Source organism: Histomonas meleagridis, assembly GCF_020186115.1.
Source record: "Histomonas meleagridis strain 2922-C6/04-10x chromosome Unknown contig_120, whole genome shotgun sequence".
Lineage (NCBI taxonomy): Eukaryota > Parabasalia > Tritrichomonadida > Dientamoebidae > Histomonas > Histomonas meleagridis.
In genome coordinates, this window is record NW_027150760.1 from 182,298 (window position 1) to 196,283 (window position 13,986).

The 13,986-nt window shown below is 31.6% G+C and overlaps 6 protein-coding genes across 6 annotated transcripts; 2 read left to right on the top strand and 4 right to left on the bottom strand.

Moving 5' to 3' along the window:
• Positions 1–243: 243 nt before the first annotated feature.
• On the bottom strand, positions 244–813 carry GO595_001201 (Vps21p; the record flags this gene model as incomplete). Its single annotated transcript, XM_067913974.1, has 1 exon — positions 244–813. The coding sequence occupies one exon, from the start codon at positions 811–813 to the stop codon at positions 244–246; it is 570 nt and encodes a 189-aa protein (XP_067778671.1).
• Positions 814–3,446: 2,633 nt separating this feature from the next.
• On the bottom strand, positions 3,447–4,667 carry GO595_001202 (Sec23/Sec24 zinc finger family protein; the record flags this gene model as incomplete). The annotated part of the gene is made up of 1 exon (XM_067913975.1): positions 3,447–4,667. The coding sequence occupies one exon, from the start codon at positions 4,665–4,667 to the stop codon at positions 3,447–3,449; it is 1,221 nt and encodes a 406-aa protein (XP_067778672.1).
• A 483-nt stretch (positions 4,668–5,150) lies between these two features.
• GO595_001203 (uncharacterized protein) lies at positions 5,151–6,080 on the bottom strand (the record flags this gene model as incomplete). The annotated part of the gene is made up of 1 exon (XM_067913976.1): positions 5,151–6,080. One exon carries the CDS (start codon positions 6,078–6,080, stop codon positions 5,151–5,153), a length of 930 nt encoding a protein of 309 aa, XP_067778673.1.
• Positions 6,081–6,158: 78 nt separating this feature from the next.
• On the top strand, positions 6,159–8,600 carry GO595_001204 (myosin-2 heavy chain-like; the record flags this gene model as incomplete). Its single annotated transcript, XM_067913977.1, has 1 exon — positions 6,159–8,600. One exon carries the CDS (start codon positions 6,159–6,161, stop codon positions 8,598–8,600), a length of 2,442 nt encoding a protein of 813 aa, XP_067778674.1.
• A 239-nt stretch (positions 8,601–8,839) lies between these two features.
• Positions 8,840–9,262, bottom strand: GO595_001205 (ptype ATPase; the record flags this gene model as incomplete). Its single annotated transcript, XM_067913978.1, has 1 exon — positions 8,840–9,262. The coding sequence occupies one exon, from the start codon at positions 9,260–9,262 to the stop codon at positions 8,840–8,842; it is 423 nt and encodes a 140-aa protein (XP_067778675.1).
• A 1,029-nt stretch (positions 9,263–10,291) lies between these two features.
• On the top strand, positions 10,292–12,460 carry GO595_001206 (uncharacterized protein; the record flags this gene model as incomplete). The annotated part of the gene is made up of 1 exon (XM_067913979.1): positions 10,292–12,460. One exon carries the CDS (start codon positions 10,292–10,294, stop codon positions 12,458–12,460), a length of 2,169 nt encoding a protein of 722 aa, XP_067778676.1.
• Positions 12,461–13,986: the final 1,526 nt, after the last annotated feature.

Here is a 13,986-nt window from a genome sequence, read left to right on the forward strand (position 1 = left end):
CAAAGGCAAAAGTGAAGTGAGTGGGAAAACGATGGATCATTGAAATCACATCACCTTTTTTACTTTTTGATAGATTGCACAATTATTTTAACGGTCTCAATGAGAACCGTCCTGAATTTTTGGAAAAAAAAATCGAAAATTAAATTCTTACCAATAAATGGAACAGAAAAAAATCACATTTCAAGATCTATTTTTTAAAAATTACAATTAAAATCAAACAATGTGTAAAAAGTTCTAATATATTTAGCAACACTTCGTTTCTTCCTTCATTAGCTGTTGAGGACCACCATTTTTTGTTCCGAATTTTTCATAAATAGCTTCAGCTACAGCAGAGAAAAGACGAATTACATTTTCTCCTGTGACTGCTGATGTTGAAAAGAAGCTGTAGCCTCTTTCTTCAGCAAACTTTTGGCCATCCTCTGTGCTGACTTTGGTCTCATTAACCAAATCTATCTTGTTTCCAACGATAAAAATTAGTGCGTCTTCTTCGACTATTTTCTTAAATGTTTCAATCCAATCATCTAAGTCGTGGAAAGTTTGCAATGATGTGACGTCATAAACAATAATTGCAGCAGATGCATTTCGAAAATATACAGGTGCTAGAGAACGATATTTTTCGGTTCCTGCTGTATCCCACAACTGATATGTAATTACATTTTTATCTATTTTTTCTGTAAAAGAATGAAATGCTGCACCAACAGTTTCTTCATAATTAATTTGAAAATCTTTGAAAATAAATCGTTTCGCAAGCGCTGTTTTACCTACAAACGCGTCTCCTATTAGAACAATTCTAAAAGCAGGAGAATACTCCATTAGAAACAAGTGTTTGGCAAATGATCTGCTCGAACAGTAACCGTTTAATTCAGTTTTTCAGCGAGAAACGATCGGTTCTATACAATTTTGTAATCATCCAAAAAGTTATTTGTGAAAAAATCCTCTATACGCATTTGATTTTTTTGTTTGTTATAATGGTAAATAAAGTTTAATGTAAAACTTAATAAAGTTTTATCATGTCATTTGTCATTATTATTTGTCGAAAAATCATCTCTTCAAATATATTCCGTATCTTGGAGTGGTTGCGTTCAAACTGCTGTAGAAGGTTATGAATTAACGGCAAAATTTGAGAACTTGGTGTGATTGACAGAATAATTTATTCAACTTCTTCGACATAATTAACATTTTGAGTATGACTAAAAGATGAGATTTATTATCATGTTTTAATCAAAATATTTCACTTATTCATTTAAACATATTATTAGTGTAAAATAAAAGATTTGATTCATATCATTTATGAAAATATTTCTGCCATTAATTTGGAATTGAAACTGTAAAAAAAATCACACTTCAAATAATATAAATATCATGAAAGATATAATTTATTATGAGAATTATAAATTAAACGTTGTATTTCAGGGCACCCCATTTGTTTGATGTGCAATTTCCTTTAATTCATTAATCACTTGCTTTAAATCGTCTGTTGTAGTCGTTCTTTCTATATCCATATACTTTACCGACGTTGATAATAATAACATTTCATTTAAACTGTTTGCTTCTAATAAAGAAGGCTGATCTAACAACAACACTTTTACATTTTCTTGGCATTTTTCAATCAAATACATATACAAAACCTTATTCATAGTTAATTCCTCGATATATTTTCTATCTTTTTTATCCTTCTTTTGATCATCAATGAATGCCAATTGTATTGACAACTTTGGATTTAATTTAAGTAATGATTCCAAATTTGCTTCAATGCATACATCATAATCAATTAAAAGAACTCCAATTTTCCCATTTTTCATAATTGATTCAACTTTCCCTCTATATCTATTTTAATATATTTTCACGCAGACGATTTCTCCAATTGGTGGTGGACTATTAAATCCAATATTAGACACATATAAAAATCGACGAATTTGACTAATCTCTTGGAACAAGAATTGCACAGTTAAATCGGTACAACTTCGTACATTAATAACTTTGACTGGATAATATTTCTCATATTCTAATGATATTAAATCGATTGAAGAATTTCCCCATTTTCCTTTTTCTTCATTCATTGCTTCGTTTTGAGCTTTCTCCAAAATTTCAAAGTATGGTAAAACATTTGTCCAACACGCTTATGAATTTCGGATAATCCTTCAGACAAAAGTATTTGCTCAATACTTTTAGTTGTACCATCATCTAATACCAATGAAATACATGAAATGAAACTTCCTGAATTATCAACATCTTTAACTTCAAATTCGATGACTCGCTGCATAAAGTGCTTAACTGAGAAGTGATATGCTTCATCCGAATTTGGGTTATTATGTTGAATTGGTAAGTTGAACTAAGCGTTCTTCACCAAAAACATCGACCAAAATTGCACAGCTTCCAATTATTTGTAATACAGTTCCATTAAATATAATATTTGATTGTTCTAATGGAACTGTATTACTCCATACTCCAATTTGTTTGGCTTTAGCTTGTGCTTCACAACGAAGGTATTCATTACTTTGCGGTGAATAACTTTGTGTTCCTAAGTTATATTCTGCGCAACCTTTTGAAAGTAATGTGCGCATATGCAAATCACTTTCATCAATGATAGGCCCTATGAACATGTCAGCTTCGATGTGTGCACATATTCGTATCTTTATATCACGATGAAGGTAATGATGAATCGTGAAATTTTTCGCAGACTCTGAATAATGTGCGTAAGATGGATTCACCGTGAACAAACGCTTTTACACCCGGCAACACGAAATATAATGCGCTCGAAGTTTGGCATTAGATAAAGTATAAATGTGGTCCAGTTAATAACAGAGTCAACGATTGCAGTGAACACGCCCACTTTGAGAAGGTCTTCATTGTTGAACTTTACGGGGATTTTATGATAAGGTTTGACTGGTTCGGATTCCATAGTCCGATTTTCGAAATTTGTGCGCTTTGTTGGGCGATTGAAAGTTCTTTGTAATAACCATTAAGGAGTGCTTTGTTGTTGATTGGCTTCGAACGAAGTTTAACCCATCCATTTTTGATAGCGATTAATCGCTATAGCTATGTCACCGTCTTGTTGCTTGTATAGTTTAACACGTGAGAAAAAATCGGAATACTTCCAAATGTAAAGTGCGTTCTTTTCATTTGGATCTGATTCATCGAATAATATGCTGTGGCTCTTTTTCCAATACAAAGTTTCCTTAAGAAATCCCATGAGTTAAAGCCTCCGAGCTCGTCTTTGACTGTTCCGTCATACATTCCGAGCTTTGGCGCAATGACATGTTCTAACGAAACAATTTGTATTGGAGGAATATTTTCTCGAACTTTCCCATACCGCCTAAAGTCAATAATCAACGAGTCTCCTGAAATTGCGCCAATGATAGTCCCTAATAATTTTTTTACTCATTCCAATAATTTTTTTTGATTTTGTTTTTTCGGTGGCACTTTTTACGTTTCACTTAAGTTCGCTACTTTACACGAACAGTATTCAAGAAATCTAAATTCTTTGGGTCTGGCGTTCTTACAAAATCAGGAATAATTTTGCCATTTGTCCCATATGTTTGACCTCCATAGAGATAACATTTGTTTGCTTCATCGTACTTTGGAACTAAATGGAATTCATGTGGTGATGATATGCTCATTAAATTTCGTGAATTGATCATCAAATTTTGATCGCCGCCAAACGAATCCAAATACATTAACGAACAACATGCGTGAGTTAACTTTTTCGAATTCTCATTTTCATCATCATCAATCTCCGACAAAACTCGCGACGTCGCTCGATAAACAGCAGCTAAGACTGCTCTCGGATTTGTCTCTAAGTTAGAAAGACTGTGCATGAGCCAATTCCAGACAAGCGCATCCGGATTTAACACGGAAACGGTTTCTTTCAAATCGCTGCACAATTCAAGTTGCCGATCAAAGACTCTCAAAATTTGAATGTATTTTCTATCGGCTTCACTCCATGTGACAATTCTTGAGACTATTTGAATTGAGGCTTTGTCAGATGATCCATTAGTATGGACATCAAGAATAACTGGTGTGCTTCGCTTGTGGAGAACAGGTAAAAATATAACGCCTCTCTCTTCAAGTGAACAAGGTGTAGATGTCCGTTTCCATGTTGTTTTACAACGTGAACAACGAACATTAGTATACACTTGATAAGACGTTCTTTCTTGGAAAAGGATTTCTAATTGTTGTGGAAGTGATTCATGTGAAAAAACTTGGAAAAGACCGGGAATTTGTTTTGAGAGATTATCACCTTCTTTAGTAAGTGAAGGCGTAAGCACATCGATTCTAATCATTTGTGTATAGATGCGTGTGAGTTTTGATATCTTTTGTGTAATTGGTGGTATAATTGAAATAAATTGAATCGGCGATAATTCGAATTCTTGTGTAAGACGTTCACATATACTAAGGATTTCGTTGAAGTTAAATCGTGAACGAGCTGATTGAATATGAGATAATGTGTTAATGATCATTGGGATTTGTGATGGAGAAAAAATAAACTTTGAGAAATCAGTTGGCAACGACTGCAACTGAACTATTGGCGCTGTTAATGTTTGGAATTGTACATTTTCGTCGTTTTCTTGTGAATTATATTTGAGAATTCCATCGTCATTTTGATATTTTGTGCTATATGGACATAATATCGAAAAAGGAACATCAGAATCCTTAATGATTACCATCACTGACCTATTTTGTAGATTTGATAGTAATGAGTTCAATGCCGATGTGATATTTGATATATCTTCTGGACTAAAGTTTAATGAAATAAAAAATACTGTTAATTGTTCTCCAAGTTCTCCTTCTAAGTTAATTTGGAAATCGGATGTATTTGGAAGTTGTTTAAAAATTTCTGATTTTTTGTTTTGCTTTGAACATATATTACATTTCCATGAATCTCCTTCTTCAGTACAATTCACTGACCAATAAGCTTCGCATTTTGAGCATCTTGGAAAATCTGACGTTTGAATATTTGTTGTTGATATATTCACATTTTCTTCTGCAGGAGATATAATCATACTATAAGATGACATGATTGATTGCATTAAGCTTTCTGATTTAGGGCATTTCCCAAATGGTAATTCTATCATTGGATGCGATCGTCCTTTTTATCGAACAAAGCAATTCAAAAATTGACGACGTTTATTCAATTTATAAAATTTATTTTATGAAGGAAATAGTTTGAGCATTAATCTTTTGTGGGCTCTAATTTTAGGGCAGTTTTCAGGTAACACACCGTTAAAAACATCCAATATTGTTCTGTTATGAGCAACAGCACCAGAACTAAGCATAATAATAGGAAGGATTAATGGTGAATCATCCCAACGATTTGAGCTTCCAAAAGAAGTATAAACAATTTCAGAGATAACGAGAAGCTCACTATAGATGTTAACATATAATTGCTTCCAATTGATCATGAAAAGAAAGTCACTAACGCGATGTGACTTTAATCCTTTAAATATGTTAAATTGCTCATCAAAAAATGTTATCGTCGTATCGGCGGTGGTGTTAATCCATTCCAGTAAATCATCATCAACTATTAATGGCTCTTCTGATAGTTCGGTTGCAATGTAACTTAAGAATTTCTTTCGTTTTTGTTCTTTGACTGTGGCCGTTAAATCACCATCAGAAATCTTGCCTGCAGCTAAAACATATTGAACGGCCATCCACATCTCTAAAGCTCTTCGAAGAATCGAACAAACTAAAAATTCACATAATGAATCAAAGATTTCTGGAATGGGTCCAAAATGTATGGTTACTCGTTCACCTTTTTCAAGACCTTTGATATGTGAAACCATGTCATGCTCTGTAACTTGACATATCTTTTCGATCTTTTCTGCTTGATCTAGACATAATTCATAAATATCTGTCATTGAAAATACAATACTTTGGATAATTGTTTTAGCTATTTGTGGAGAATCAGCAACACCTTTTCCTGTTAATAAGTCAACAGCTGCATTTCCACCTCTAGATCTTGCAACAACTTCTAATTCCTTACTGAATTCACCAAACTCCTCAATTAGATCGTTCGCACGAGAATATGGATGCCATGAAAGAACGTATGACATTTCTATTGGTACAAGATCCTCGTTCATTTTCCAATTTGTGTTTGGAGTGCCCTAATCATGAACGTTTAACAATTTATTGTACGTTTAAATTTTTTAAACATCTGGATGCAAAACTCACAATTACGACAAGATGAAACAAAAAAGAATCGTAAATCAGGAATCCCATCCAAAATACAGTCAGGAATTCCCACAAAATCACAATCAAGTATACCACGTAAAGATACAATTATTACTGGCGGTAAAATGAAAAATCTTACTGAAGAAGTACAAACATTAAAAAAGAAAAATGTCCTTCTTGAAAAGGAAAAACGAACAATGCAAGCTACAATAGATCGATTAAATGAAGCAAATTCCGGAGATCGAATGACAAAAGAACAAGAAGAAGAAACAAGAAGAGAATTAGAAAGAAGACGCGAAATGTGTGAAAACCTCCAAAATCAAGTTTACTCCTTAATTGCGGAAGTTACAGATCTCAAAGAAAAACTTCGAATTTCCGAAGCGTTACTTCTTGAGAAACAATCAGAGTTTGATGATTTGCATAACACTACAACTAATCATAAGTTCGAACAAGAAAGTTTAGCACAAGCAAATTCACAACTTCAAAACCAAATCGAAGAAAAGAATAATCAAATTTCATTGTTAGAAGATCAGATATCAAAATTAGAAGAAGAAAATGAAATTCTTAAAGAACAAAATCAAGAAGTTAATAATCAAATCATCAATTCCGAAAGTGAAAACGAACGAATTGTTCAAAAACTTACTGCTAAAACGAAAGAAATTGAAGTAATTAAAAAAGAAAAAGATTCATTAAACAAAGAAGTTGCAAATAATAAATTAATTATAAAACAATTACAAAATGAAAAAGCTCAACTTGAATTATCTCTTCGTGATGGAAATGATAATTTCGAGCAAAAAATAAATGAAATCGATAAACTAAAACAAGAAAAAGAAACATTAAATAATGAATTATTAAACAATAAAAAGATTTTGCAACAACTACAAAAAGAGAAAGCACAACTTGAAATGGCAATTCGTGATGGAAATGATAACTTTGAACAAAACTTAAATTCGAAAATAAAAGAAATCGAAAAATTAAAACAAGAAAAAGAAGCATTAAATAATGAATTATCAAATAATAAAAAGAATTTACAACAATTACAAAATGAAAATGAAAACAAATCACAAAAACTTACAATGAAAATTAAAGAAAATGAAAAACGTATACAAGAAAATGATATGTTATATAATGAAAACGAAGAAAATAAACGAATAATAAAACAATTACAAAGTGATAAATCGAAATTAGAATTATCAGTTCAATCAATTCAATCACAAATGGATTCACTTCGTCAATCAATATCTAATGATCGAGATATCCAAATGAAGAACCTTTTAAGTACAATAGAAAAACAACGCGAAGAACATAATAAACAATTAACAACAATTGAAGAACTCGAGATGAAAATAAATGAATATGAATCACTCAATATAAAATCAAATGAAAAGTTTAAATCCGCACAAAAATCAAACGAAGAATTAATGGAAACTTATGACACATTATTAACACAATATAAACGACTTGAAAATCAACTTAAAGAAACTAATGAAAGAAATAATGAAAAAGATAACTTTAATAAAGAATTAGAAATGAAAATTGATTCATTAGAAAAAGAAATCCAAACATCAAATGAACAAATTGCTGCAATTACATCGGAGAATGCACAATTAAAAGAACAAATTAATGAATTATCTGAAACTGCTGATCAATATATTGGCGCTAATGATGAACTTCAACAAAAAAAGAACGAAAGAGATAAATTATTTAATTCATTAAATTCAGCAAATTCACGAATATCCGAATTAGAGAAAGTTAATGAAAGTCTTCATACTGAAATTGAAGAATTAATATCGGAAAAGAAAAAGTTATCATATAAAATAAAACAAAATCAAGAAGAAACTAATGCATTTGTAAAAAGTTATGATGAAGAAGTACAAAATTATCAAAAACAAATCAAAGATTCAAATCAAAAAATATCGGAATTAAATACCAAACTAAAAGAATTCCAAAGGAAACAAGAAAAATTCGAAAAAGAAAATAATATTAAAATGTCACAAAGAGTTTTGGAGTTAGAACAAGAAATAGAATCATTAAGAATTCAACCTGCTTATGCTATACTTGAAGCAAAATTGAAAACTTATCAAGAAGAAGTTAGACATCTTCAAGCGATAATATTGGTATTACAAACTCAACAAGAGAAAAATGAGAAGAAACAACAAAATAATCAAATGTATGGTGATAAAATGGTAATACAATCACTAAAAATGAATAACACTGAGTTACAAAGGAAAATAGAAAAACTCGAATTTGAACAAAGATTACTGATAAATGCACAAGAAGCAGCAGAAGCACAGTTGAGATCAATAGTGAAACAAAGAGAAACAGATAAAAATGAAAGAGATCAGCTGTACAGACAAATTAAGGAAATTCAGGCGTCAACTAAATTAAATAGAATTAGAAATGATGAAAATGTTCCAAATAAAATGTAATTTAATAATAAAATTTTCGATTTTCAAAAAAAAATTAATTTTTAGTTATCTAACAATGAAAGTATTTCTATAATAATGAAAAATTTTAATTTCCTTTCTGTTCTATTTTTCGAATTTCATTTCAGAATATAATTAATGTTTTAAATTTGGAATCAATATTTTCTTTTTATCCTTTCATTTAGAGCTAATTTATGAAGCATCAGAGAAACAAAAAAAGTAATTTCAACAAAAATTAAAATTTAGTCAAGTTTAAATCCGATTTCATCACACATATCGCGGTAAGTTGTTGACGCTCGTTTAAGCGTACTTACATTTGCATTGGTTGCGCAGCTTGGTGTATATCCAGAATATCCTTCCTTGCCATCGTGATGCTGCCAGTATATATCTCCAAAACTTGGATCTTGCCTTGGAGTTTTACCTTTGTTTCCATGCCATTCACGTGGAATATATCCACAATATCCAGGTGGATGATGTGTAATCTTTGTTGTACCTTCAATATCGGCACGTGTCGATTTGCTTAAATTACGTATAGTTGGCGCAAAGTTGTATTTAGAAATAGAATGCTGTCCTGGCGTTCCAAAATAATGTTGATAATCTGACTCTGGTGTAGGGGGAGCAAGATTTGGTTTGATTGTACTATTATATTCCTTCGGAAGTTGCATTAACTCAGTTTTAGCGCTCCTTGGTCTGACATATGTATAATTTTTATTTGTGAAATTCGTTGTATATAAAGTTTTTGGAGTTGATGTATAATGTAAACCAGTTGTTGTTCTTGGTCTAAAATTTTGTGTATTTACTCTTTCTACATTTTTTCTTTGATAAGAGTCACTATAAGTTGTTTCATTACTCCTTACAACACGAGTTCTCATCAAAAAATAACAATTAACGTATTTTAACGGAATGAACGAAATTTTCTAAAAAAAATTTGCCTGCGAGCGGATTCGGACCGCCGACCTTTCGCTTACAAGGCGAACGCAATAACCACTATGCTACGCAGGCTGCTGTTTTTGTAAAAATATTATTTTTGATATTAGTTCATTAGAATACGATAATAATTTCATTGATTCATAAAAAATTCCCATTTCAATCAACCTACTTTAATCATATTGCATAATCATTATTTAATAATTATTTAATTATTTGCAACATTTACTATTAAATCAATTGATGAAATTTGATTAATATGTTTCAAAGCAAATATATGTGACCGAAGCAAAATTTTATAATGGATAATTTGATGAAATTCATTCTTGCACAAGGATTTGAGTTCCATGGCTTGTTGTAATGACGATATGTCACTTTTTATAATCTCACAGACAAATATGGATTCAATTTTCAAAAGATTCAAAACGTTCCAATCAAAGAAATCATCGTTGTCATATTCAAAAGTATTTGTATTAATGTTATTTGCCACTTTTTGATCAGTAATCATAAATATTGCACTAAATCCTTACAATTCAATTTAGTTATTTTAAATATATAATTTCTAATATTCATTAGTAATAATACTAAAATTATATACATTAATTTTTAAATTATATCACAATATTTTCATTAAAATATGATGACAAAGATTTTGTCATTTGTGGATGAAAACTTTTTAACGCAAATAACCGTTCAATTTGGCTCATTTTTCTCCAGAATGAAATTCGTTATATTGACTTTTTGATTAGTTTATACAAAGGCTCACAATGGGGTGTGGTTTCATATCGGTTCAGCCACACCATCAACGAGTCAGTCGCGACGGATCTCAGAATGGCGACCTTACCGTTGAATGTGTTGACTTCCCAATAAAGTATTTTGATGAAATCGTAAATCATGTCAGAACTATAGCTGCTCCGCCTAACATGATGCCTGTTGTGTGCTTTGCCTCAAATTCGTTTCCTATTGTAGCGAGTTTCCTTCATATGGATTCTACTACACCATTTGATATCGGGATTCAGCTTCCAATTGTTGCTGCCTCTGTATTTAGTCGTGGGCGTGTTATATGCTTTTCACAGCTTCAATTTCTTACTCTCAAATATATGCGAATTGGTGATACGCGCAAATTAATTTCAAATTGTATCAATTGGATTACAAATGGCCACAACGCGATGACGCCCGTTCTTGGCATTGGATTTACAAAGGAAGCCCGACACAACATAACACACGCACTCAAAGAAATCGGAATTTTCATCGAATATGGATCATTCAAAGTGAATTTCACCGGCTACAAGGGAATTCTAATCCCATCTGACATTGAATTAAGCCCAAAAAAGATCGACAGCTTTGTTGAATATGTTCGTAATGGCGGTGGTCTTGCAGTATTTTATAATCATACAGAAGCTAACACATTTACATTTCCAATTAATAATTTACTTTCTCGATTTTCACTTTCTCATACACCTTGTCTTCTTAATGAAGACGTAGAAGTTTATGAAAACATTCAAGTTCCATCTTCTTATACATATGTCCGTGATTCGAATTTCATGGCATTACTTGAAAAATTCAACAACTTAATACAACAACAGAAAGTCGATACTTCAGCACTTGACGATATAGTTACTCTACTCAGATATTACATTATGGTTTGTAATGAAAATTATTCGAAAGAATTAAGCGATCTTACTGATAGTGCATGGGATTTCCTTATACGTACCAACTATCATACAGAACGAGGTATATGTCCCAATGTTGAACAATCAATTGTTGTAGTTCTTCTTATGGACTTATATACAATACTTCCTATCAACCTCGTGAAGCCTATACCAGAACATAAAGACTTCCCAGGGAAGACAGGTAATGTTGTACTTAGTGATTTCCATAAAACATTTGAGCTACCAAATGATGTTTGGGTTTCAACAGGATTATGGCTTCCTGCTGGAGTCGCAGCTGTTGTAACATGTAAAGACATTGTAAAAAACGCGCACATTCAAGTTGGTTCACAACAAGAGTCATTGCTTACGAAGCCAGGCCCTTGGAGAAGATGGCCATCGGTTGTCTCGGTGAATTTACTAACCGAAAAGAGCACGACGGTTATTTCCACTTTTGGCGGCATAGTTTACGTAGCGGTTTCGAGTGACGATCAGGATTTTAAACCGCCGACGATAGACTTAACGTTCCACAATTTTTGTGAGCACCCGATTGCAATATATTCGGATCCAAGTGCATGGGAGCGCACTAAAGACATTGAAGTCCCATGGGGAGAAATAGTAGCGAAAGATATCACATTTACAGTACCAAAATCTAAGATGCATGAGTTAGGAAAATTTGATGACATATATCAAATATTTGATGTTATTATCCAAGAAATTAAGAACTATATAGGCTATTGCCCACCAAAACCATATCGAATTATATTTGATATTGAATTACCAGATGATTGTCCATCTTGTGGATATCCATTAGTATTTGATATCTCTGATATAGACAACATATTATCACATTTTGACCAACCGACCACGCAATTATTTACTGCTGTTACAATGTTAGCAGTAGTATCAATTCGTGAAGGTTGTTTTGACCAATTGACAGAGACAGCAATTGCGACACTTGCAGCGTCTGCAGTATTCCAAAAACTTTTTCCTGGTTTTGATCCATTGGAATTTAATGGCATTTGTTTGCCAACGCTATTTCATGAGTTATGGGAAATACACACGAGTTATGACCCAGAGCTTATACCTAAAACACTCGAAAGGTTTCAAGATCCTGATCATCCAATACTTGAGGTCCCAGAAGATAAATGGATATCTTTTGTAAGAGAAATCTGTAGAGTAGGCGGAATTAACTTTACTCATTTGTTGGAAAGAGCGCGTCCAATACCTTTGAACATATCGACTTCTTTACAGGGGTTACCCGGATATGGACACAACAGCGAATGATGTAAATTATTGAAAATTGTTTGTAAATTAATATATTAATAACTTTTTGTATTGATATTTTCAGTTAATTAAATTTTTATGATCTGGTTCCAGCGTTTGTTTGCAACTTCATGAAGACATTGCAAACAAATAACTTCTTGGATGAAACAAATAATGAGTGTTCCACGAAAATGGCAGACTCGACAATAAAAATATTAAAGTTGGGACTCTTGATTTAAACTCTAAGGCAAAACTCTTTTAATTGTCATTTTTGCAAATCCTGGTAACAAATTAAGCAATTTTTTGTGTAATTTTCGGAAGCTTTACCGTTTTTTATGAGAACTCTAATCATATTATCACCAAACAATTAACATAGGAAATTCATTATTGAGTTATTTTTTAAATATAACGTTTGTTTCTTTTGTTGAATAACAAATGATTTATTTTTTTTGTCACCGGTAACATATTATTTCAATGTGAGCAGTACCTATTCCTTAGATGTATTCTTTATTTAATCCAAGCTTTAAAAGAATTTATCACAGTATCTAAATTTTTCATTATATGTTATTTAATAATTAAGACAAATGCGAATCTTTTCAAGACACAAAACACACTTCTCTATTTGCTTTGTGAGGCTTGTCTTCATGTTGTTTGGCTGTAGACAGATCCATAACTTTGTCAAATAGCTCATTTACACCTTCATCTAAAAGAGCAGAACATTCAATGTAATCACACGTATTGATTTGCTTTGCCAAAGAATGTGCTTCGCTTTTGGTAACACATTGATTTGGTTTAGATTTTCTTAAATCTGATTTAGTTCCAACAAGAAGAATTTTGGAATTTTTCATGTATGGTTGTGTTTCCGGTAGCCACTTGTCTTTAGTGTTTTTGAAAGATGTTATATCATCGATTGCAAAGCAAAAAATAAAAAAGTCTGTTTCAGGATAAGAAAATTTTCGTAGGTATGCACTTTCATCATTTCTTCCACAAGTGTCCCATGGTTGAATATGGAATATTGATTCATTGGTTGTGATTTCCAAATCCCAGCTTTCAAAAACAGTGGGAAGATAATATTTTGGAAATTCTTTTTTACATTTCCTATGAATCAAACATGTTTTCCCTACTGAGCAATCACCAACAAAACAAAGTTTTAAGTAAATTTGTTTCATTTTAAATATGAAAATTTCTGTTACTTTTATTTCATAATTTTTGTCATGTGATGTATTTTCGGATCATATGATGCAATTTGGAGTCATTTTGACATAACTGTCTGAATAATGGTAAATTTCAATTAATATTTAGCCTTATTTGTAAAACTTTAATGGAAACGCAAAGAGAAAAATTAAATGATTTGGAAATGCTTAAATTAATTCAACAATTGATTTTTGATATGAATGAAAAAAATATTTCTCACGTAGTTAATCAAATTATTAATATTTTTGATTATTGTCAATTAAAAATTACTTATACTCTTTTAATCTGATTATTTCCCAAATTATTTATATATTGTTTATGACGAAGTTAAGATCTTTTGGTGTATATTTTGA